At 43.7% G+C, this 25,497-nt stretch overlaps 1 protein-coding gene across 1 annotated transcript in view; it reads right to left on the reverse strand.

Annotated features, from left to right (window-relative positions):
* LOC132395205 (seizure protein 6 homolog) overlaps positions 1 to 25,497 on the reverse strand; it is a 522,954-nt gene that overhangs the window by 27,036 nt on the left and 470,421 nt on the right. The window contains exon 11 of the mRNA XM_059971493.1: positions 19,417 to 19,611. Coding sequence (XP_059827476.1) covers positions 19,417 to 19,611 — 195 coding nt within the window. The remainder of the gene's footprint in view (positions 1 to 19,416; positions 19,612 to 25,497) is intronic.

Below are 25,497 nucleotides of genomic sequence, written 5' to 3' on the forward strand. Positions count from 1 at the left end.
ATAATTTCCAGGGTTGGGGAGTCTAATATTGAGGATTTAGGTTTGAAGAGCGAGGTGAAGCTTTAAAGGATGTGAAGAGCAGGTGTTCTGCACAGAAGTGATGAGGGAATGGAACAAGCTGCCTGAGGAGGTGGTAGAAGCGGTACGTGTACAATGCTTAAAGGATATGTGCTTGGAAGTAGGTACAGAGGAGATGTCAGGGGTAAGTTTTTTTACGCAGAGAGTGGTGAGTGTGTGGAATGGGCTGCAGGCGGCAGCAGTGGAGGTGGAAACGATAGGGTCTTTTAAGAGATTCCTGGATGGGTACATGGAGCTTAGAAAAACAGAAGGCTATGGGTAAGCCTAGGTAGTTCTACGGTAAGGACATGTTCGGCACAGCTTTGTGGGCCGAAGGGCCTATATTGTGCTATGGATTTTCTATGTTTTTATGATATTTGCACAGGTTGGTAGGGATGGAAATTTTTAGAGGGATATGGGCCAGACACAGGCAAATGGAACGAGCTTTGACAGGCATCTTGGCCCTCCTGGGCAAACTGGGCCAAAAGGCCTACTTCCATGACTCTATAAGGTTAACAACTAATCCTTAGCGGGCCAAATGAAGGACAATGAGTAGCTAGCAGTAAGTTACAGAATCACAACTGAAACTCTGATGGGAAATTCATCAGTACGGCAGATGAATTCAATTGATTTTTGAATTACTACTAAACCAAGAGATTGAGTAAGGCCCTATAATTATCTGCCTGCTTATAATTTTCGATGAGCATGATTAAATTTTAACCTCTTAAAAATATTTAAGGTAATTAAGACCGTAATACCATTAGACACAGCAGGCATACTGCCCATTGACTCCGTTCTGCCATTCCCTGTTAACCCTGTTCTCCTGCCTTCTCACCATAACCTTACTAATTACAAACCTATCAACCTCTGCTTTAAATATACCCAATGACTTGGCCTCCACAGCCATCTGTGAAAATGAATTCCACAGATTCACCACCCCCTGGCTAAAGAACTTCCTCTTCATCACTGTTCTAAAGGGATATCTTTCTATGCAGAGGCTGTGCCATCTGATCCTAGACTCTCCCACTGTAAGAAACACTTTCTCCACACCCACTCTATCTAGGCTTTACAATATTCGATAGGTTTCAATGAGACCACCTCCTCCATTCTTCTAAATTCCAGCACGTACAGGCCCAGAGCTGTCAAATGCTCCTCAGATGGTAACCCTTTCATCTGCCTGATTATTCTCATAATTAAGTAGTGGGTTCCTCCCGTTCATTCACAGACCACTTCTCCCCTGCTGTATTCCCACCATTAGCCATGCTCATTTCCTGCTGATGGACTTCCCAGTGCTCCATCGCTTTGCACCTACTGCTCCGCTGCTTCCACCTAGAGATAGCTGAGTTATGTCCTCATCAGCCGGCCGATCCACACAGATCTCAGCAGAAGCCTTGCCCCAGCATTTATGTGGAAATTACACCCAGGAGCTGTGGTGGAATTTAGGTTCATATTTCCAGTTCAATAGTCTAATCCCCTGGGGATCACTTAACTACTATGTTACTGGAATCTAAATGAGATCTTGCAGCCTACCATAGTGGATCAATTGGGGAGAGGTTTTGCTTTAAAGCTGAAGAGAGCAGCACTGCCAATAATTAATATTGCAGGCAATGACTTAGAGCCGCCAGCAGGTGGCACTAGGTCCCTATCAGATTTTCCTGTTCACACGGCCAACAGTAAAAGTAGCTTCCTCCAACGTCACTAAATTGACCATGATAAGGAGAGTATAGAAATAAGCTCAGGAATAAAGGATTTAATGTTTACATTTCCATTCATTAAATGGAGCATGGATATGCTCTAGATGGAAGCCACTTAGTAATGGAGTCATGAAAGGCCACTGGCAGCTGGAGCAACAAACAAGATGCTGAAAGATGATGGAGGATCACTGTTTACTTTTTCCCGACAGATGCTGCCTGCCCTGCTGAGCTCCCCCAGCACTTTGTGTGCATTGCTTAAGATGCTGAAGGAACTCAGCAGGCCAGACAGCATCTGGGGAGGGAAATACAGTCGATGTCTCAGGTCGAGTCCCTTTACCTGAAGCACGGACCGCTCATTTGCCTCCACAGTTGCTGCTTGGCCTGCTGAGTTCTTGTTTGCGGCTGTTCTGTTGTTTTTATTTCTCCGCTGATACAGAACACGCAGGGGGCTCAGTGGTACCCACCTAACCGGCGGAAGTTGCCGGGTGTGTGACAGAAACCAGGTTTCTGGGAAATACGTAGGGAGGCCTCATCCCCTCTCGTAAGGAAGTATCAGTGTGAAGCTGGCAGGAGGCAGTCAGCCATGGGAGTAGGCCAAACGAACACAGCCGGCCAGTGTTACCAGACTCCGGTTAGCATTTCCATTTCACCTCACTGGTGTCTGTGAACAAACACTTCTACAGCACAATGAAGGGACCGCAGGAGGCTATTCAGCCCCTCTAACTATTCTACCGAAGAAGGAGGAGGTTCCGGTAACTGGAGCTCGCTATTATCTAATGGAGAATCTGCAATACACTTGGTAGGGTGTTTGAGCATCTTCCCACCCTCTCTCACACTCAGCCCGGGGTATGACTGAGGCCAGCCAACGTGCCTTTCCTCTCCTTGCTGGTTCACCCAAATGTCTAGAACTATAACTCGGCACTTCACCAGGATTCTTAGTCGTTCCTTCCAGACATCAGCCTGACCCGCTCCAGAGGGCTCGACTGAATTATTGGCAAGGAAGGAAGCCCGGGAAATAGAGGAACCTCACACCATTGTCTTGGAAATGGGAAGAATCAGTAAAACCAAGAACTGTCTATGCAGTACCAACTGCGTAGGGTTCCTTTCAGATAAAGTCAAGGGATTTTCCGAGTGGGGATTCTGGCCTAAGGTTTGTCGTGCTACAGTCGCTCGTAGATCTGGGTGTCAGACATCTGAGGACATCGTCAGAAGGTGATGCCTCAAAAAGGAGGCATCCATTGCTCAGGGCCCCTGTCATCCAGGGTATGCTCCCTTTGTATTACTACCATCAGAGAGGAGGTACAGGAGCCTGGGGACACACACTCACTGCTTCAGGGACAGCCCCTTCCCCTCCATCATCAGAGAGGAGGTACAGGAGCCTGGGGACACACACTCACTGCTTTAGGGACAGCCCCTTCCCCTCCACCATCAGAGAGGAGGTACAGGAGCCTGGGGACACACACTCACTGCTTTAGGGACAGCCCCTTCCCCTCCATCATCAGAGAGGAGGTACAGGAGCCTGGGGACACACACTCACTGCTTTAGGGACAGCCCCTTCCCCTCCATCATCAGAGAGGAGGTACAGGAGCCTGGGGACACACACTCAATGCTTTAGGGACAGCCCCTTCCCCTCCATCATCAGAGAGGAGGTACAGGAGCCTGGGGACACACACTCACTGCTTCAGGGACAGCCCCTTCCCCTCCACCATCAGAGAGGAGGTACAGGAGCCTGGGGACACACACTCACTGCTTTAGGGACAGCCCCTTCCCCTCCACCATCAGAGAGGAGGTACAGGAGCCTGGGGACACACACTCACTGCTTTAGGGACAGCCCCTTCCCCTCCATCATCAGAGAGGAGGTACAGGAGCCTGGGGACACACACTCAATGCTTTAGGGACAGCCCCTTCCCCTCCATCATCAGAGAGGAGGTACAGGAACCTGGGGACACACACTCACTGCTTTAGGGACAGCCCCTTCCCCTCCATCATCAGAGAGGAGGTACAGGAGCCTGGGGACACACACTCAATGCTTTAGGGACAGCCCCTTCCCCTCCATCATCAGAGAGGAGGTACAGGAGCCTGGGGACACACACTCACTGCTTCAGGGACAGCCCCTTCCCTTCCATCATCAGAGAGGAGGTACAGGAGCCTGGGGACACACACTCAATGCTTTAGGGACAGCCCCTTCCCCTCCATCATCAGGTTACTGAATGGACAATGAACCCACCCATGAACACTATCTCACTATTTCTGCTTTCTTTACTCATTTGATTTACTCTATACATATATTTCTGACTGTGATTTATAGCATTGTGGGGGCTCACATTTTTATGGATTGCACTGAACTCTGCCAAAAAGGCAATAATATCACAACATTTTTCAATGATATAAATCTGATTCAGAACCACAGTGTCCCCACAACCTTCCCTACAGTCTCTGATGCCAGCTGTATTATTTCTGAGGGATGGTCAGATCTCTGTCACATTGGCCCTAAGCTCCAACACGGTCAGGGCAGAAGTTTCAATAAGACCATGGGGTCCCAGTGACCATTTGTGTAGATCACTCTTCAGTCACCTGGATGACTGCAACTTCTGTAACAGTGTTGAAGATCCAGACCACCCAAGACAAAGCAAAACGTTTACATAGCTTCCGACTTCCCACCCTCAATAACCGCTCCCTGTTTCAACCGCACCTTCCCCATCAGTGTTACTTCCTTACCGACAGAGGATGAGGCTGTCCTGCTCATCAAATCTGACCAGCTCAGAGAAATCCCATCAATCCTATTCCCTCACTTTTTTTCCCAGAAATCTGGCTTCTGTCACACAGCCATCAACTTCTGCTGGTTGAGTGGTTACAACTGAGCCCTTGTGTGTTTTCGACCAGTAGAGGCATAAACAACAGAACCGTGGCAACATCATGTTAGCAATACCAGCTGGAACTCTGACCAACTTTGCTTCCCAGCACCAAACACTGAGAGCATTGAACAGCATAGAACATAGAAATCAGCAGCACATCACAGGCCCTTCGGCCCACAATGTTGTACTGAGAAAAGGCCAGCTTCACTCAACCTATTCTCATAAGGCATACTCTCCAATCCTTGTAAATCTCCTCTGCACTCTCTCTATAGTATCCACAACCTTCCTGTAGTGAGGTGACCAGAACTGAACACAGTACTCCAAATGGGGTCTGACCAAGTTCTTATATAGCTATAACATTACCTCTCGGCTCTTGAACTCAATCCCATGGTTGATAAAGGCCAATACACTGTATGCCTTCTTAACAACATTGTCAACTTGTGCAGCTGCTTTGAGTGTCCTATGGACACGGACCCCAAGATCTCTCTGATCATCCACACTGCCAACAGTCTTACCATTAATACTATATTTTGTCTTCAAATTTGACCTACCAAAATGAACCACTTCACATTAACTGGGTTGAACTCCATCTGCCACTTCTCAGCCCAGTTCTGCATCCTATTGATGTCCTGCTGTAACCTCTGACAACGTCCAGACTATCCACAACACCCCCAACTTTTGTGTCATCAGCAAATTTACTGACCTACCCATCTGCTTCTTCATTCAGGTCATTTATAAAAATCACAAAGAGGAGGGGTCTCAGAACAAATCCCTGTGGAACACCACTGGTCACTGAACTCCATGTAAAATACGAACCATTTACAACTACCCTTTGCCATCTGACGGCAAGCCAATTCTGTATCCACAAAGTGAGGTCTCCTTGGATTCCATGCCTCCTTACTTTCTGAATGAGCCTTGCTTGGGGAACCTTATCAAATGCCTTACTGACATCCATATACACTACATCCACTGCTCTACCTTCATTGATGTGTTTTGTTATATCCTCAAAGAATTCAATCAGGCGCGTAAGGAATGACTGCCCTTGACAAAGCAATGCTGGCTATCCCTAATCAGATTATATCTCTCCAAATGCTCATAATCCTGACTCTCAGGATCTTCTCCAATAAATTGCCTACCACTGAAGTAAGACATTGGCCTTTTATTTCCTGGGTTATTTCTACTCCCTTCCTTGAACAAGGGAACAACATTTGCAACCCTCCAATCCTCCGGTACTTCTCTTGCCCCTACTGATGATGCAAACATCATCAGAGACTCAGTAATCTCCTTCCTCACTTCCCACAGTAGCCTGGGGTATATCTCGTCCAGTCCCAGTGATTTTTCTAACTTAATGCTTTTCAAAAGATCCAGCACATTCTCTTTCTTAATGTCTATATGCTCAAGTGTTTCAGCTGTTACGCCTGTGCAACCCCCCCTCCTTTTTGAGAATCGCAAGATTGCTATTAAGTCAGGTCAGGAGACCCAGGAAATGAGAGAGAGATGTTTGGAATGTCCTGGCCCCAGCGATACAAAGCCACGGAACAGGTCATTGTCTCTTGGAGACGGAATTGTGTATTGAATACTGTACTTCATGGAAGCCCTCAGGCAACGTGGGCTGGTTGGGGGATAGCATCATTCCACCCTGATTGACATCTGAGACCCTGTGAGTCAGGATAAAAGAGGGTTTGGGAAACAGCCCCTTCAGACGCACCAGGAGAAATGCTAGAGATCCTGTAACAGCGTAATAGCGAAAGCCGGTGGAAAGCCCACGTGCGTCCTTTTCCATTTGCCTCGGAATTGGTGGGCCTTACCACGGAAGAACGGCTTTAGCTAACAACAAAGGAGAAATTAGCCCCAACGACTCTTGAAGGAATGTGCAAGTTTTAATCCATTTCTCTCTCCAACCAAAAGCTGCAGCTTGAATGAAGTTGAGTGACTTTTATATTTCCATCGGACAATACATTATCCCCTAGACAACAATAGAGCTATTTCTTAGTGATTATTATTATACCCGCGCTTTTAGATTTAGTATTGACGACGTATATTATCTGCATGTTTGCATTGATATTATTTTTGTGTATTCTTATCAATAAATACTGTTAAAAATAGTACCATCAGACTTCAACGGACCTCTCTATCTTTGCTGGTAAGTGACCCGGTTACGGGGTTTGTAACACAGCCCACTGTAAGTCATCCCAACAATTGCCAAGGTCCTTTTCCCTGGTGAATACTGAAGCAAAATATTCATTAAGTACCTCCGCTACCTCCTCCGACTCCATGCACCCACTTCCACTATCGCACCTGATTGGTCCTATTCTCACACAGCTCATCCTCTTGCTCTTCACATACTTGTAGAATGCCTTGGGGTTTTCCTTAATTCTGCTCGCCAAGTCCTTCTCATGGCCCCTTCTGGCTCTCCTAATTGCATTCTTAAGCTCCTTCCTGGCAACCTTGTAATTTTCAAGAACTCTATCAGTACCTAGTTTCTTGAACCTTTTGTAAGCTTTTCTTTTCTTCTTAACCAGAGTTGCCACATCCTCTGTACACCATGGTCCTTTTACCCCACCACCCTTCCCCTGCCTCAATGGAACAAACCTATGCAGAAAACCATGCAAATATTCCCTGAACATTTGACATATTTCTGTTATGCATTTCCCCGAGAACATCTGCTCCTAATTTATGCTCCCAAGTTCCTGGCAAATAGCATCATATTTCCTCCTACCCCAATTAAGTGCTTTCCCAAATTGTCTGCTCCTATCCCTCTGCAGTGCTATGGTGAAGGAGATAGAGTTGTGATCACCCTCCAAAATGCTTTCCCACCGAGAGATCTGACACCTGACCGGGTTCATATCCCAATATCAGATCTTCTTCTTTTCTTCTAGGTGGCTTATCTACATATTGCATCAGGAATCCTTCCTGAACACACCTAACAAACTCCAGCCCATCTAAACCCTTTGCTCTAAGGAGATGCCTTTCTATATTAGGAACGTTAAAATCTCCCTTTACAACAACCCTATTATTGATGCACTGTTCCAGAATCTGCCTCCCTATCTGCTCCTCGATATCCCTGCTACTATTGGGGAGTCGATAAAAATCACCCAGTAGAGTTATTGCTCCCATCCTGTTTCTGAATTTCACCCACACTGACTCAGTAGAAAATCTCTCTATGAATTCCTCCCATTCTGCAGCTGTGACAATATCCCTGATTAGCAATACCATGCTCCCACCTCTTTTGCCTCCCTCCCTGTCATTCTTGAAACATCTAAAGCCTGGTACACTCAGTAGCCAATTTTGCTCTTGAGGTATCCAAGTCTCTGTAGTCGCCACAATGTAATAGTTCCATGTGTTGATCCACGCTCTAACTTCACTTGCTTTGTTTATGATATTTCTTGCATTAAAATAGACTCATCTCAAGCCATCAGTCTGAGTGCATCTTTGTACTATCATCTGCCTACCCTTCTTCACAAACTCCCTACAAGCTGTCTAACTGTGTGTCCTCTGCCTCTTCACTTTGGTTCCCTCCCCCCGCAAATCTAGTTTAAATCCTCCCCAACAGCACTTAGAAAACCTCCGCACCAGGATATTGGTCCCCCTCGATTTCAAGTGCTACCTATCCTTTTTGTACAGGTCACACCTTGCCCAAAAAGGTCCCAATGATTCAGAAATCTGAATCCCTGCTCCCTGTTCCAATCCTTCAGCCACACATTTATCCGCCACTTCAATCTATTCCTATACTCACTGTCGCATGGCACAGGCAGCAACCCCGAGATTACTACCCTTGACGTCCTACTTTTCAGCTCCCTTCTTAACTCCCTGTATTCTGCTTTCAGGACCTCCTCCCTTTCCCTACCTATATCGTTGGTACCAATATGTACCATGACCTCTGGCTGCTCACCCTCCCATTTCAGGATATTGTAGACACGTTCAGAAACCCTGGCACCTGGGAGGCAAACTACCATCCGCGTTTTTTTTTCACGCCCACAGAATTGCCTATCTGTCCTCCTGACTACAGAGTCCAAGGGATTCAATACAAATGGGAACCAAAGGCATTATAATTACCGCTACGACAAAACCTCCGCAAGAGAATGACTGTTCAGTGTTGAACTACTTAGACTGTAAGGAACGAAGACAGAAAATCTGAAGACGTGAGAACCATTCCCTGCCCCAGTTAGCTAATTGGTCACCTGGGTGGGTTTAGACTCTAAACTGTAGCTGCCAGGTGAAACGAGGCACTAAAAAGGCGAATCAGCTTCTCTCTCCAGGTTCAGAAGGCAGAGTGAATAGATGAGGCAATTGACTGCCCCCCCAACCCCCCCCTCACCCCCGAGCTGATCACTGCGTACTTGCTGATATGCCGGGATTCACTGGTGGCTGTGTTGGAATAGAACTTCATTTACTGAAAAATGATTAAAGAGAATCATCATGAAATCTGGCAGACTGTTTGTTAAAGGGATCTGCAGCTTCAAACAAACTAAACTAAACTTGCCTAAGTTGTTATAGAACGCTATTTTCCTCCGATAGCTTCCTTTTGCATCATGATCCATCATTAGAATCAGAATCAGACTGACCTACTTTGTGAAATCTGTTGTTTTGTAGCAATCAAAGCTGCTGGCAAAGGGGTGGGATGCTGTACCTAAAATGTTTAATGTGCGTCTTCGGGCTCCCGTGTCTCCTCCCTGATGTAGTAATGAGAAAAGGGCATGTCCTGGGTGCTGGGGATCATTAGTGATGGATGCCACCTTTTTGAGGCATTGCCTTTTAAAGCTGTCCTTGGTGGTTGATGCACCATCAATAACTCTCTGAGACGTGAGGCGAGATATCGGCTTTTATTGACTGGAAGAAAGAACAAGCAGCAATTGACCACCATCCTGGAGACTGAGGGCAGGGCTCAGGCTCCAATTGCCTTTATCTAGTGCCCATGATGGGACTGGCTGAGTTTACTTTCCTCTGTTGTTTTTTTTCTGATCCTGTGCATTGGCCCCTCTGTTCCAGACGGTGATGCAGCCAGTCTGAATGCCCTTCGTGGTGCATCTGTAGAAATTTGCTAGAGTCTTTGGTGTCATCCTAAATCTTCTCAAAATCCCAACGAAGTAGGGCTACCAGTGCGCTTTCTTTGTAACTGCATCAATATGTTGGGCCCGGGACAGATCTTCAGAGATCATGATACCCAGAAACTTGGAAGTGCTCACCCATTACTCAGAAAAACACCAACGTTGTCCATGATATATTAGGAGGCTGTGAGTTTTAATGAATTAAAAACTTGGAAGTTAATGGAAACATAAATTCCAAGATTCTGCATGTGCTGAAAGCTTTGAACAAAATGCTGGAGAAGCACAGCAGGTCAGGCAGCTTCTATGAAGAGAAATAAACAGTTGACATTTCAGGCTGAGAGTCTTTCTTTTTTATCTCAAAGCCCTGATAAGGACAATTATTACAATCAGTAAACGTCACTAGTCATGACCCACTTTACTACCTTCATCAAAGTTCAAAATAAATTTACTAAGTACAGTACTGTGCAAAAGTCTTAGGCACACCTAAAAATTCTATAGAATGAAGTTGCTTTCAAAACTAATGAAATGAGAAGTTTCCAAGTATCGAAAAATCTATACAGAGCAGTAAACAGTAAAAAACTAAATCAATTCAATATTCGTTATGATCACTCTGCCTTTAAAACTGCATCAATCTCTTAAGTACACCGTTGTGCAGTCTTATAAAAAAAATCGTCTGATATGTTGTTCCAAAAATCTTGGAGAACTTTCCATATTTCTTCTGCAGTCTTTGGCTGTCTTGCTTGCTTCTGTCTCTCCAGGTAATTTCAGACAGCGTTGATGATGTTGAGATCAGGGCTCTGTGTAGGCCAGACGATCTGAAAACAAATAAAAATCTAGGGTGCCTAAGACTTTTGCAGTGCACTGTACATATATGTCACCATAAACAACCCTGAGATTCATTTTTTTGCCAGTATAATCAGTAAGTCCAAGAATCATAGCAGAATCAATGAGAGAACGAACCCAACGGGGCAGACAGACAACAAATGTGCAAAAGACAACAAACTGTGCAAAGACAAAAGAGAAAATAATAAATGAGCAAGCAATATTGAGAACATGAGATGAAGGGACTTGAAAATGAGTCCATAGGTTATGGGAACAGTTCAGGGATGGGCCAAAAAAAGTTTAATTGAAGGTACGCCCATGTGTTCAAGAGCATGATGGTTGAGGGGTAATAACTGTTCCGAAACCTGGTAGTGTGAGTCGTGAGGGTCCTGTACCTTCTTTCTGATGGCAGCAGTGAGAAGAGAGCAAAACCGGGCTGGTGAGGGTCCCTGACGATGGATGCTGCTTTGCTGTGACAGTGCTCCATGTAGATATGCCTAATGAAAGGAAGGCCTTACCCCTAATGGACTGGGCTTTAACCACAACTTTTTGTTGAATTTCCCATTCAAGGGCATTGGTGCCTCCATACCAGGCTGTGATGCAACTAGTCAATATACTCTCTGCCACACATCGATAGATGTTTGTCAAAGTATTAGATGTCATGTCAAATCTTTGCAAACCTCTAAGGAAGTAGAGATGCTGCTGTGCTTTGTTTGTAATCGTGCTTTTGTGCTGGCCCGGGACATATTCTCTGAAATGATAACACCAAGGAATTTAAAGTTGCCGACACACTCCACCTTCGATTGCACGATGAGGACTGGCTCATAGACATCTGGGTTCTTCCTTTTAATGTCAATATTTAGCTCTTTTGTCTCACTGGCATTCAGCCAGCAATGAGTGAGAGGTTGTTGTTGTGGCACAACTCAGCCAGATTTTCAGTCTCCCTCCGAAAATGCTGATTTGTCACCACCTTTGATTCGGTCCACGACAGTGGTGTTATCAGCAAACTGAAATATGGCGTTGGAGCTGTGCTTAGCCACACAGTCATCAGTGTAAAGCAAGTAGAGCAGGGGGATAAACACACAGCCTTGTGGTACATCTGTGCTGATGGAGATTGTGGAAGAGATGTTGCTGCCAATCCAATCTGATGGGGGTCTGCACATGAGGAAATTAAGGATCCAACTGCAGAAGGAGGTATTGAGGCCAAGGTCCTGAAGCTTATTGAGTTGTTTTGAGGGGATGATAGCACCAAGTTGTAGTTGATAAAGGTATCCTGATGTATGCCACTTTTCTGTCCAGATGTTCCAGAGTTGAGAGAAGATCCAATGAAATGGCATCTGCCATAGACCTGTTGAGCCGGTAGGCAAATTGAGTGGATCCAAGTTGCTTCTCAGGTAGGAGTTGATGTATTTCATCACCAATCTCTCAAAATCACTGTGGATATAGGTGCTAGTGGATGATAGTTGAGGCAGGTTACCGTGTTCCTCTTAGGCGCCAGAATGATAGAGGCCTGCTTGAAGCCGCTGTTTACCTCAGACTGCTGAAGAAAGCGGTTAAAGATGTCAGTGAACTCTCCAACCAATTGATCAGCACGGGTCTTCAGTTCGCAGCATGGCCAGGTAACCCTCTGGGCCAGATGTCTGCAGTGTGTTCACCCTTAGACGCTGAAATCATAGGGCCACTGGGGGCTGTGGGAGCTTGTGAAGGTTCTTCCATGTTTTGACGGTCAAAGCAAACATGGACGGCATTGAGCTCATCTGGAAGCAGAGTTCTGTTATCACCAATGTCACTTGATTTCACTTTGTAAGAGCTGATAGCATTCAAGCCCAGCCATGGTTATCGAGCATCCTTCATTGATTCAAGTTTAGTCCAGAATTACCACTTTGCCCTTGTGATGGCTTTTGGGAGATTGTACTTGGACCTGTTGTAATTTACTTGATCGCCAGACCTGAATGCCTCTGATCTAGCCCTTAGCAAATCCAGGGCTTCTGTTCGGGCAAGTCTCAGAATGAATTTGTGGGGAGATGTTCTCTACGGCCATTCTTATAAAGTCCGTGACAACTGTAGTGGATTTATTCAGAGCCACTGATGAGTGCATGACACAGCCTACTCCACCAACTCGAAGCAATACTGTAGTTACTCCCACAACCACCTCTTTGTTGTCTTTATCTCTGGAGCTTTGCTCTTCAGAGTCTGCCTGTACGCAGGCAGAAGGACAGCCACGTGATCACATTTCCTGAAATGCAGTCTGATCATGGAATGGTAGGTCTTCCTTACCACACAGCAGTGGTCTAGTGTGCTGGGACCTCTGGTGATACAGGTTATATGTTAACGGTAATTCAGCAGAAATGTTTTCAAATAAGCCTGGTTGCAGTCCACAACCATGATTTGAAATGCATCGAGGAGGATTGCTTCTTGTTACACATTCCTTCAAAATCCCGTTAAATCAAAGGGTTTGAAGATTCAGAGGCAGGCTTGACTCTCACAGAATCAGAGAATAAATACTTGGGCAAGATGCTGCTCCACCGACTCCCAGTGAATAGGGTTAAGGACTTTGCATTTGGCTCAATTGCATGAAGTCTTGGCTTGTAGTCATATTACCTGCAAAATCCCACCCATTATATGAACTAAAATTGTGAGGAGTATAGATAGGGTAAACGCAGGAAGGCCTTTTCCACGGAGTTTGGGTGGGACTACTACTGGCGGTTGTGGGTTAAGGGTGAAAGGTGAAAAGTTTAAGGGGAGCATGAGGGGAAACTCCTTCACTCAGAGGGTCGTGAGAGTGTGGAACAAGTTCCCAGCACAAGTGGTGCATGCAAGCTTGATTTCAACATTTAAGAGAAGTTTGGATAAATACATGGATGGCAGGGGTATGGAGGGCTGTGGTCTAGGTGCAGGTTGATCAGAGTAGGCAGTTTGAATGGTTTGGAATGGACTAGATGGGTTGAAGGTCCTTTTTCTGTGCTGTAGTATTCTATGACTGAATTTTCCTCAGAATGTCTCTCTATTTTCTTACAACATAGAAAGAGACTATTGACCAATCTCGGAGTGATCACGCCTATCCCATTCCCCCACTTATTTCTCTAGAACGGGGGTTCTGGGTCCGCAGAACACTTGCCTAATGATATCATTCCGTGACATAAAAAAGGTTGGAAACCCTTGCTCTGGAACCTAGTCTGTCTCATGGGCTCTCTTCTCATCAACCTACACATGTGGTTATTTACAACAGCTGATCAACCTGATAACCTGGAAGTCTTTAGATGTGGGAGGAGCCTGCACACACGAGGAAAAAAACCTACATGATCACAGACAGAAAGAACAAACTCCTCACGGAGGGCTCCGGGGGTAAGGGTCAAACCCGAGGTGCTGGAGCTCTGTTTCAGCAACACTACCCGCTGCTCTTGAAATCAGCATTGAGAACAGAAAGCTCATTCACACTTTGGGACTTTGGGGTGAACCACACATCCACCAATCCCACCTCAAACAGTGGCCTTTATTCCTATGCCTCTATTGAAGGCATGAGTGGAGGGTCGGGAAGACGGCTGAGGCTCAGTTACTTCCCCACTCTCAGTGCCCAAATTGAGTTGGAGATCTCATCCAATGGTGAAGGGCAGCAACATCGAATTGTGAAACATTGCTTTCAGTGTAACCAGTCACCTGCCAAGCCCTTAGTACAGCAGTGACCATGAATTTCACCCAGCGTTCCACAAACACAAGCATCAAGGAGGCAAAGTCTAGCTCCTCTTCTGTTACGACATTCACTTGTAGTCATTTCATAAAACATTACTAGATCACCTTTCATGACCTCCACCTACCCTGAGAGACTTAACTGCCAATGAGGTACCTTTAAATCATAGTTACTTTTACAATGCAATGTTGCATTTAAAACGAGACACCCCTCAAGCAGCTTTTTAACAAGGCCCAGAGGTTCGCCAATTATTGTGAAGTTGTTTGAGGAATAGATAATAACCACAGCCTCGCCAGTCTCCACTGGAATATATTACTACAGGGCCTCTTACATCTACTGACAGAAGATTGTTTCTACTCTGCATCTGAGGCTTTGAGCTGTGTTACTGGGCAGCACAGTAGGATAGCAGTTAACGTAACATTATTACAGTGCTTGTGGCCCTGATTCTTTTACCAGGAAGGAGTCTGGAAGGAGTTTGTACATTTTCCCTAAGGCCACATGGGTTTTGGTGCACATTCCAAAGACGGAAGGGTTAGTAGGTTAATTTGTCACATGGGTGTAACTGGGCAGCGTGGGCTCACTGGACCAGAAGGATCTGTTGCCGTGTTGTACCTCAAGATAAAATAAAATCAAAATAACTTCGTCCCTCTGGCAGTTCAGCACAATTACAAGAGAGCACAGAAACACTGGCAGAATTCTTTGTGCTCTAGTTTCTGGAGTGGGACTCGAGGTCATTGTCATGTGACTCGGGATTGAGATAAAGCACTTCTACACATGTCTCTCATTTGATTAGTTTCTGGAGACGTGTAACACCATTGATAAGTGTCACGTCATAAACGGTGTAAGAGGCTTAAGTGACATCTCACTTATTACTGGAAACTCTTGTGTCTTTCTCTCCGTCTCAATCGTGCCTATTACAAGTAACACAGTGCGAACGATGCCCTCTGGTGTTGTACTGAAACTGTGGGCAGCTCGACCACAATCATCAAGCATTAAAAACACTGAGCGAGTCTTTGCAAACAAATGTGGCCAAAGACTTGATAACCACCCATCCAGGTTTGATCCTGACAGTGTGATGTTTGCTCATTCTAATTCTGACTGCGTGGGTTTCCTCTGTGTCCCATTTCCTCCTGAACTATGTATATTTTCTCAGTGTTCAGAGTAAATTTATTATCAAAGTATGTATATGTCACCATATACTTAAAAATACTTTTTTTTATTGAGTTTTCAAATGATTACAGAAAGAAAGAAAAAAATTATCAATCCTTCCCCCTCCCCTTAACCACTCCCCCCTAACATATCCCTATAGAAAGAAAGAAAAAGAAAGAGAAGAAGAAAGAAAGAAAGAAAGAAAGAAAGAAAGAAAGAAAGAAAGAAAGAAAGAAAGAAAGAAAGAAAGAAAGAAAGAAAGAAAGAAAGAAAGAAAGAAAGAAAGAAAGAAAGAAAGAAAGAAAGAAAGAAAGAAAGAAAGAAAGAAAGAAAGAAAGAATGAATGAATGAATGCCTGGCTATCGGAAGATCCCTACATGCTCCACAGAGTTCATAATAGCTTTAGTATATATATTTATTTCTTTCCCCAAATAACCAATAATTTTATCTTCAGAGCACCTATATAAGTAATCCTGTTTTTTGTAAATAAGGGCGCCAAATTTTCAGAAATGTTTCATATTTATCTCTTAAATTATATGTAATTTTTTTTAGTGGAATACAGCTGAAAATTCCTTTCTTTCAACGATCTATACAAGTATGAATCCGATTTCCAAGTAACTGCAATAGCCTTTTTGGCTACTGCCAATGAAATTTTTATGAATTCTTTCTGATATTTATTCAATTTGGGTTTTGGTTTTATCCCTTCAATATCACCTAATAAAAATAATATTGGGTTATGTGGAAGTTGTATTCCAATAATTTGTTCCAGTAAAATTCTTAAATTTGTCCAAAAGGGTTGAATTTTAGAACAAGACCAAGTAGAATGTAAAAAAAGTACCAATTTCTTGATTACATCGGAAACATTGATCAGATAAATTTGGGTTTAATTTATTTATTTTTTGTGGTGTAATATATAATTGATGTAAAAATTATATTGCACTAATCTTAACTGGACATTTGTTGTATTTATCATACTGTCAAGACACAGTCTTGACCAACTTGCTACTTCAATTTTAATATTCAAGTCAGTTTCCCATTTTTGTCTTGACATGTCACCATATACTACCTTGAGATTCATTTTCTTGCAGGCATTTACAGGAAAATAAAGAAATATAATAGAACTAATGAAAAATTAAACATACCAAAGACTGAGAAATAACCAATGTGTAAAAGAAGACAAATTGTGTTAAATAATAAAAAAAGTAATAATAATACTGAGAACATGAGTTGCAGAGTCCTTTAAAGTGAGTCTATAGGTTGTGGGGTTGGTTAAGTATTGAAGTGAGTGAAGTTAGCTTTGCAGGTTCATGGTTGTAGGGTAATAACTGTTCCTGAACTAGGTGGTATGGGACCTAAGGCTCCTGTACCTCTTGGCCATTGGTAGTACTGAGAAGAGAGCATGGCCTGGATGATGGGGGTCCTTGATGATGGATGCTGCCATTCGAGTTTGCTCAGTAAAGTGGAGGGTTACCCACTGCTGAGTCCTTCCACTCCATCAGGCTGAGCGACCGGAGAACCGTTTAACTGTGTCCATGTTATGTTTCTGCCCAGTGAAGCAGTGGAGGCTACCTCAGTAAATATACTTAAGGCAAGGTTGGATACATTTTTGTGTAGTAGGGGAATTGAGGGTTATGGGGAAAAGGCAGGTAGGTGGAGACGACTCCACGGTCAGATCAACCATGATCTTATTGAATGGCAGAGCAGGCTTAATGGGCCAGATGGCCTACTCCTGCTCCTATTTCTTCTGTGACCACCAGACTTGGCTGTTCCTACTTGTTCCTCCATTCCCCAGCTTCTGTGTGCATCAGCTCAGTGAAAAGGAGACTATTCACACTCCATCCACAATCTGCTCAGCCAGAACTTAAAGCTCTTCTATTTTTTTCCTATTTCAATTCCTTCATGACCTCAGCTGCCCTATACCTCAATCTCCATGGTTTCCTCTACTTCATTTACCGATGCCCACATGCTCAAACTCTCAGCTGTCTGATGAATTCCACTCAGTCTTCCCTCTTTCTCAAAGAACTGGACTCGTTTTTATTCGTATCATTATAGGGAGGATGTGGATGCTATGGAGAGGGTGCACAGGAGATTTAATAGAATGCTACCTGGATTAGAGAGTACGTCTTATGAGGAAAGGTTCAGCAGACAAGGAATGAAAGAAGATGAGAGGTGTCTTGACAAAGGTTTACAATATGATAAGAGCCATACATCAAGCTGACAGCCAGAGCCATTTTCCCAGGATGGAAAAGGCTAATATCAATGGCATAATTTTAAGGAGTTTGGGTGCGGGTGATGAAATGAGCAAATATCTCTGCTGCAGTACCAGAAGCATAGAACTGCTGAAGAGGACTGGATACCATTCCCATGCAGGGGAGCTAAACTTCATTGCCCTGGTTAAAAAAAAAATGTTGATTTTGTCATGCAATTTGCTCCTTGTTGTGCAAGAGTGGAAAACTATAGGCCATAGGTTGCACAGTTTTGCAAAGTTATTTCTTTCAGTAACTTTTGAGTGTATTAGCATCACCCATGTTGATGATGAAATCTTGTGATCAGAAGGCACAGAGTCTAAATCATATGGGACAGAAGCAGTCCCTTAAGTCCATATCGATTATCAGGTACCTATAATACTAAGCCCGTTTCCAACACTTGGCCCATGGCTGTCTATGTCTGTGACATTCCAGCACATAGATTGTATCCTTCTAGTAGCCTTCTGTGCCCTGGAAGTCCTGGCCCAATTTCCCAATGTGTGGGGCTTCAACCAGCAGTGATCGAAATTATATTAACATTTTTATTTTTATTTTTACCTCTTTTTTGTAGATACAAAACTGTAACAGACCCTTCCAGCCCAACAAGCCCAATCTGCTCAAATACACCCAAGTTACTAATTAACCTACTAACCCATACACCTTTGCAATGTGGAGGAAACCAGAGCACCCAGAGGAAATTCACTCGGTCATGGCGAGAATGTGCAAACTCCATACAGACTGCGGTGGAATTGTAAGCAGATTGCTGGTGCTGCGACAGCATGATGCTACCAGGATTTATATAGATCAAAATAGATGAAAGTGGATCCAACTTCTCGACAGTTGGATTGTCATAGAACATCCAATGGAACAAAAGAAGGAAATCTGATCACACTTTGTCTAGCAATGAGGAAAAAAACGTTTAGATCAGAGGACAAGATTCTCCAAAGTGCTGAGTCCTATTGAAAAGAGAGATCTCTGGGATATGAAAGTTGAGTTATTGTGTGGGTGAAAGTGTAATCCAAGATCAGAATATTCAACAGATGAGCCACGTTCTGCACGATATACAGCAAATTGTTCCTATTTAATATTTTACTTGGACCCACTGATGTGTGTGTGTGAGAGAGAGAGGAAGAGAGAGACAGTCATGCAAAGGTACAGCACTGATGCAATGGCTTCAGGCCAACCAAGTTCGGGTTGACTGTCAAGCACCTATTTATAATAATCCTAGGCTAATCCCACATTTTATTCTCCCTGTGATCCCATCAGCAACCCTCCCCCCCCCCCAGACTCTACCACTATTGCATTTACAGTGGCATTGGTGTTTGAGCATGTGTGTTTAAATGTGACTGGATGTTTGTGTGTATCTTGTCCATGGGCTTCCGTATTCAAGCCCAATCATGTGTTTATGTGGATATATGTAAGCGGGTGTGAATATGTTAGAGAGATGAAGAGGGAGAACTTCATGCCCTGTGTTACTGCGATGTATTGATTAAAATTACAACTAAGGTTCCCGTTTCACTTGTTCTTATAATCTGAGCACAGGAATTCATGTCATTCTGGTTAAGGTTTTACAAAAGGAAAGGACTTGCTTGCTGTGGGTGGTAACTGCCGAGAATACAGCACCAACAGTCTAAATTTATACATTTTCCAGTTGTTGAAAGAGAATTCTCAGCATTGCTACTCATAGTCAGTGACCTTGTAGTTGAGTAGGCAGTGCATTCATAGCCCATACTGTATACTGAATGAACATTAAATTGTTCTGAAACAACCCTTTGCCCTGTATAAATATCAGGAGATGAATAAAATAATCACATTGATGTAGGACAGGAAAAGGAACAAATCTAAGAATTAACTCACTCTTCTCACATCTCGGAGGATCCCCGCTCCACGACAAATCCCACTGGCACATGAGGATGTCTGCCCCGATGAGTTCAAACCCTGGGTAGCACTGGTATGTCACCACGGTCCCGTGGATTAATTCAGGATGGGAAGTCGTTTTCCAGCCGTTAAGAATTTCTGGCACTTCTGGGCAGGTATCGTTTCTGGAAACCTCTGCGGAAGAAGAGGGACACTGTGGTCAGAAAGCCAACGGCCACCTGTAGAAAGTATAAAAGGAACTCTTCTCGAACCACACTTTCCTTGTTTTTGAGATAGCAGAGATATTTGGTCACACAAGGAACGAGTGAACAGAGGCCAACCTGCCTTTCCTTTTTGATGTCTCTCCACATGAACTATATGTGACAACTCATTGCTGGTGGGACATTGAAGCCACACTGATGAGACATTTGAGACCCAAATGAGTGACCCAATTAATTGCTGATCTCATTTACCAATGGATTATTAGGTGAATGGCGGTAGCGTAGCGGTCAACATAACACTATTCCAGTGCCAGTGATCACCAATCAATTGGGGTTCAATTCCTGCTGTCTGATTGCACTTCTACCTCATCAGAGCGTGGCCTCGATTTCCTCCCACATTCCAAAGACATACAGGCTAGGTTTAATAGGTAGTGGACAAATGATGTTGGCACCAGAAATGTGGCGACACACGGGGGCCGTCCCTTGCACAATTATTGCTGGTTTTCATATAACACAAACCCCACATTGTTTCAATGTTTCGATGTACGTGTGACAAGTACAGCTTACCTTTAAGGTACATTCACGAATATGGATGAGAATGAGGGACAGAGAATACAAGGCAAACAGTATTGAAAATGATGTATGATTCCATCAACAATTAAGGGTGTATGGAATAAGATTTTGCTGTGTAAGATTAACTTTAAATGCCAAAGTATTATAGACAAGAGATGTCAACTCAGGAAAATCAAATTTGCACCTTTTATTTTTGCCTGGATTCTATTTTAACAAAGGTGGCAAATAAAATTATTTCATAATGAGGGATTTGAATTTAACTTAATATGCAAAAGAAAAATCTAACATTTGATAACTTTACTCTTGTTTGGAGTTCAAACAGAGTCATTTTTAAATGGTGTGTGCCAATTTGTGATCCACTGATGATATTTTTAATTGCCCACCCTGACCATGTCTTGTTCTTGTGGTTCCATCTGTTGATTGGGTTATAATAGCAGTGTGGAGCAGCTTTGGCTCATAGCACTGAGAAGTATAATAGGAGCTCCCTCCTCACCTTTGCAAATTACACCAGAGGTAACACTGGCATATAATTGTTGGTGCGTCACACATTGAACTTCCTAACCGTGTGACCTGAGGTACAGGACGTCTGATATATCAAGCTCGATTTACAGAGCAACTTTCTCATTCTCAGAATGTACCGATTAGAGTTCTTGAGGTGAAGCTAGTGTTGTAACAGGAAACACACAGCCACCAAATTTGTACACATCGAGTGCCCAAAGCCAGCAATCAGAAAATCATTGCTGGAGCAAATCCCTTTCCATTTTTCAATATAGTCATTTTTTTCAGTCAGGATTTTCATGGTGGAGAACTTCAGGGAAAGGACAGGGGAGTAGGACTGATGGGGGGGGGGTGGGTTTGCTGAAACAGACCAGATGGGCTGAGTGGGCTTTTTTACAGCAGGACCTTGGGGTATTTCAGAGGGAACTATGAGATTAGAGAAGGCTTTGATTTAGCTGAAAGGTGGTAGCTTCACTAAGAAAACACTCCATAATTAACATTTTAATACAGGGCATTTAAAAATGAAGGAGTCTCAAAATTCGTGTGGATTTTAAAATAAAGATAAAAACATTTGTTTTATTTATTTTTTATGTAACAGGCCCTTCTGGCCCATTGAGCCTGTGCCTCCAAATCACAACGGTGTGACTAATTAAGCGACTAAGCCGGGTACCTTTGGAACGTGGGAGGAAGTTGGAGCACCTGGAGGAGATCCACACAGTCATCAGAAGACCATACCAACTTCTCAGACAGCAGCAAATTTGAATCTGGGTCACTGGCGCTAAAATAGCATTACGCTGGTCGTTGTGCTACCGTGTCACCTGAATCTCACTGGTCAGTCATGGCTTCACTCTTTCATGCGCAAACCCTTTTACACAAGGCTGCAGGTAACATCTTTATTATTATTTTTCATTTATTTAGACATATAGCATGGTAACAGGCCCTTCCTGCCCAATGAATTGCCTACTTACACCCATGTGACCAGCTAACCCATTAACTGGAGGAACTATTCTCCTATGACAATGTAGGAGGATCCTGGAAGATGTACTATCTCCTTAAAGACAGCAGCAAATTTGATGTCTGGTTGCTGGCACTGTCATAGCGTTGTGCTAACCAGTACACTACCGTGTTGCTAAGAAAATTATTCCTCAGCTCTTCAGCACTTCAATGCCACTGACAATATCATTACAGAAGGGATCCTTGAAGCCAGACAGACCTAAGTTTTGGCCACACCATTAAGGCTCCAAGATTTGCATGTCTGAATAGAATTATGAACACCAATCACTTGGCTTTGACAAGTGTCTGGGGACGCGTCCTTGCTGTAGCCACAATTTATAGCCTAACTTTCACAAGGGTTATGTAGGAAGATCTACCTCTGATTGATGCATCTAACCTCATCCTCATTCGAATAACCACATTCCCCAATGTTTATGGCACGCATACCGAGACGTCTGTACCAACCCAGGAGCATTGATGGATGAGGAGATTTTAGACTGCAACTTCCAGGATATTCAATGCAATTCCTACTTCATCAATTTGTTATTGTTCAAGTATCTCTCGTGCATAATTGCCTCCTAAATGTATCCTGCAATTTATGCGCACGTTGTACAAGCTGTGAGATATTTTAACTTGCAGACTAATTATGCTCAATTAGCTGTTTAAGGCGCTCTAATGGTTACAATTCAATCTGGCTCAATTAACATTGTAATAATTAATCCGTTGATATGTAGGGCAAGCAGAATGAATAGCACTGTATTAGTAAAAGATGAATGTGCAATTCATGTGGTTGACTTTTTCTGCATTATATAGTTCAGTAATGTAGGCCGATGACTATTATTTTACTATTGCAGGCAAATTACTTTGAGCAAGCAGTTTGCCCAAGAGCCAACATTAAAGGGCAGCATCATACAGGATACTTGGCCTTGAATTTGGCACAGTGGACACAGCTGCCCTTGACATTGTTCATCGGAATGAGCTCCAAACCCAGGAGAACCAAATGCCTTTTTGGATCCAGAACCATATTTATGTTGTTAATGTAACAGAGTCACACTCAGTCAGTGTCCAAAGTCAGACGCTATATAAAAAAAGCCACAGAATGCCTGCAGCATTTCCTGTATGAAATACTTTTGTTGTATGAAAGAAAACCAAACTGTTTGGATTTCCAGTGAAATGTATGAAAATGCCATATGTGCCATCACCATGCTCTCTTCTCATTGCTGCCATTGGGAAGGAGCTACAGGAGCCTCAGGACTCACACCACCAGGTTCTGGAACAGTTATTACCTTTCAACCATCAGGTTCCTGAACCAGAATGGTTAACTTCTCTCGCTTCAACACAAAACTGTTCCACAACCTACGGACTCACTTTCAAGGATTCTACAACAATATTATTTACTAACCAGTTATTATTATTATTGTTGTTGTTGTTGCATTTTTATATTTTCTCAGCTCAAGCTGGTGAAACCTGAGGTAGGGGCATAGCCAAGGACACTCATTTCTCACTTGCTAGGTACACTCAAACTATTCTAGTCGTGTTCAGTATTGTGGTTTTCTGGAGACTGCATAAATATTGCTGTCTAAGCCTAATTGTTTAATGCTATTGTGTTTGGGATGATACCAGTTGTAGATATTAATATTGGGACAATGTATATCCTGTTCATGTTCCATAGTCTTTCAATTTCCTCTTTGAATTCAGCATATTTCTGGTGTTTTCCCTTATTATTTCCTGTAAGTTATGTGTGTTTGGAATGGTTACATCTATTAACTTGTTCTTCCTTGTTTATCCTGCATTATTAATATCCGGCCTGTTATTATAGATTGTCCTATCTGTAATAATGGATTGGTCGCAATGTAATTTGTAGGATTCTGACTCTAAAATTGGATCAGGCTTGTATTTATTATTACAGGTGGCCCCTGTTTTTCGAACGTTCGCTTTATGACAGCTCGCTGTTACGAAAGACCTACATTAGTACCTGTTTTCGCTAACCAAAGAGGATTTTCACTTTTACGAAAAAAAGATGCCCGGTTTATACGTGTGTTTACCCCGAGAAAGACTCCAATGACCGTGAAGCCTTGTGCAGGCAGTTGTTTGCGCATGTGTGTATGTGTGTACGTGCGTATGCGTGTAAGTGCCGATTTTTTCTCCAAATTGATTTTGGCTCGCTGTCTTCCTGAGTTTGATAAGTGAAACTATACCGTACATACAATATTTCTTCTTTATATAGGGTGTATATTTATCATATCATTCCTGCTTTTATTATGTTAGTGTTATTTTAGGTTTTGTGTGTTATTTAGGTTGATTTGGTAGGTTTTTTTGGGTCTGGGAACGCTCAAAAAATTTTCCCATATAAATTAATGGTAATTGCTTCTTCGCTTTACAACATTTCGGTTTACAAACGATTTCATAGGAATGCGGGGGAAACCTATATTGCTATTTTTAATTTCTCTCAGCTCAAACTGATGAAACAGGGGACAAGCCAGCTCTCGGGTCAGCAAGAGCTGCACTTTCCGATGGCATCAGGAAGGCAAAACAGGATTATTCATAGAGAACATACAGCCATTTCTGTGACACCAGAGACACAAGGAACGTGTGGCAAGACATTCAAACCATAATGGACTACCAGTCCTTCTTGGGCATCAACAACAGTGAAGCTTCTCTCCATGAAGGGCTGAATATCTTTTACACTCGGTTTGAGGTACGGAACGACGTGCCAGTGGGGAAGGAACCCTCCCTCCTCCGCTTCCCCGTGAGGAGTAGGCACTCTGTCTGGCCATGCTTGCTGTGAGGAAGAACATAGCCAGGTCAGCCCACGTAAAACTATGGGCCCTGATACTATACCTTGTCAGGGTGCTGAGGGACTATGCAGCCCAGTTAACTGAGGTCCTAACAGACATCTTCAACATCTCTCTGGAGCAGTCCACTGTCCCCTCAGGCATCCAGGCAGCCACCATCATCCTGGTTCCCAGGGGCACTGACCTCATGAATAATGAAGTGCTTTGAAGGGCAGGTGCATTAAATCCCATCTACCTGCTATATTGGACCCTTGCCAGTTTAATTGGCACTAAAATCCATTCACTGATGATGCCATAGCCTCTGCACTCCACTCCATCCTGTCCAATCTGAAAGATGGTGCCTCATATGCCACAATAACGTTTATTGACTTCTGCTCAGTACAATTAAACTGATGGTTAAAACGTCCTTGTTGGGTTTCAACACCTCTCTCTGTAACTGGGTCCTGACGTTTTGACAGAGAGGACGCAGTCAGGCCGTGTTGGCAAAAACATCTCTACTCATCACACTGAGCTTTGCTGCTACCCTGAGCTCAGCCCGCTGCTGACGCCCGGCTACACTGCTAGGTTTAGTTCAAGTTCACTAATGACACTAAAGTGGTTGGCCTCATCAACAATAATGATGAGATGGCATACAGAGAGGGGGTAGAGTGTCCGGGAGAATGGTGCAAGCACAACAACTTGAGTCTCAATGTAGACAAGATCGAGGAGATGACTGTGGAGCTTAGGAAGGTTCAAGTTGACCATGACTCACTGCACTGCTCTCTCTATGGAGCGAGTTAGGAGCACCACGCTTCTGGGAGTGCGCAGAACAGAAGATCTTACCAGGTCCCTCGACACCACCTCTTTGGTCAATAGTGGCATCTCCATGTTCTGAGGAGACTGAAGTGACTGAGGTTTTCCCTTCCCCCACAAATTCTAACCACATTTCACAGGAGAACTGCTGTGAGTGTTCTCTCCAGCTGCAACACCGTCTGGTACGGGAATCGCAAGACATCAACCTA

Source organism: Hypanus sabinus, chromosome 6, assembly GCF_030144855.1.
Source record: "Hypanus sabinus isolate sHypSab1 chromosome 6, sHypSab1.hap1, whole genome shotgun sequence".
NCBI lineage: Eukaryota > Metazoa > Chordata > Chondrichthyes > Myliobatiformes > Dasyatidae > Hypanus > Hypanus sabinus.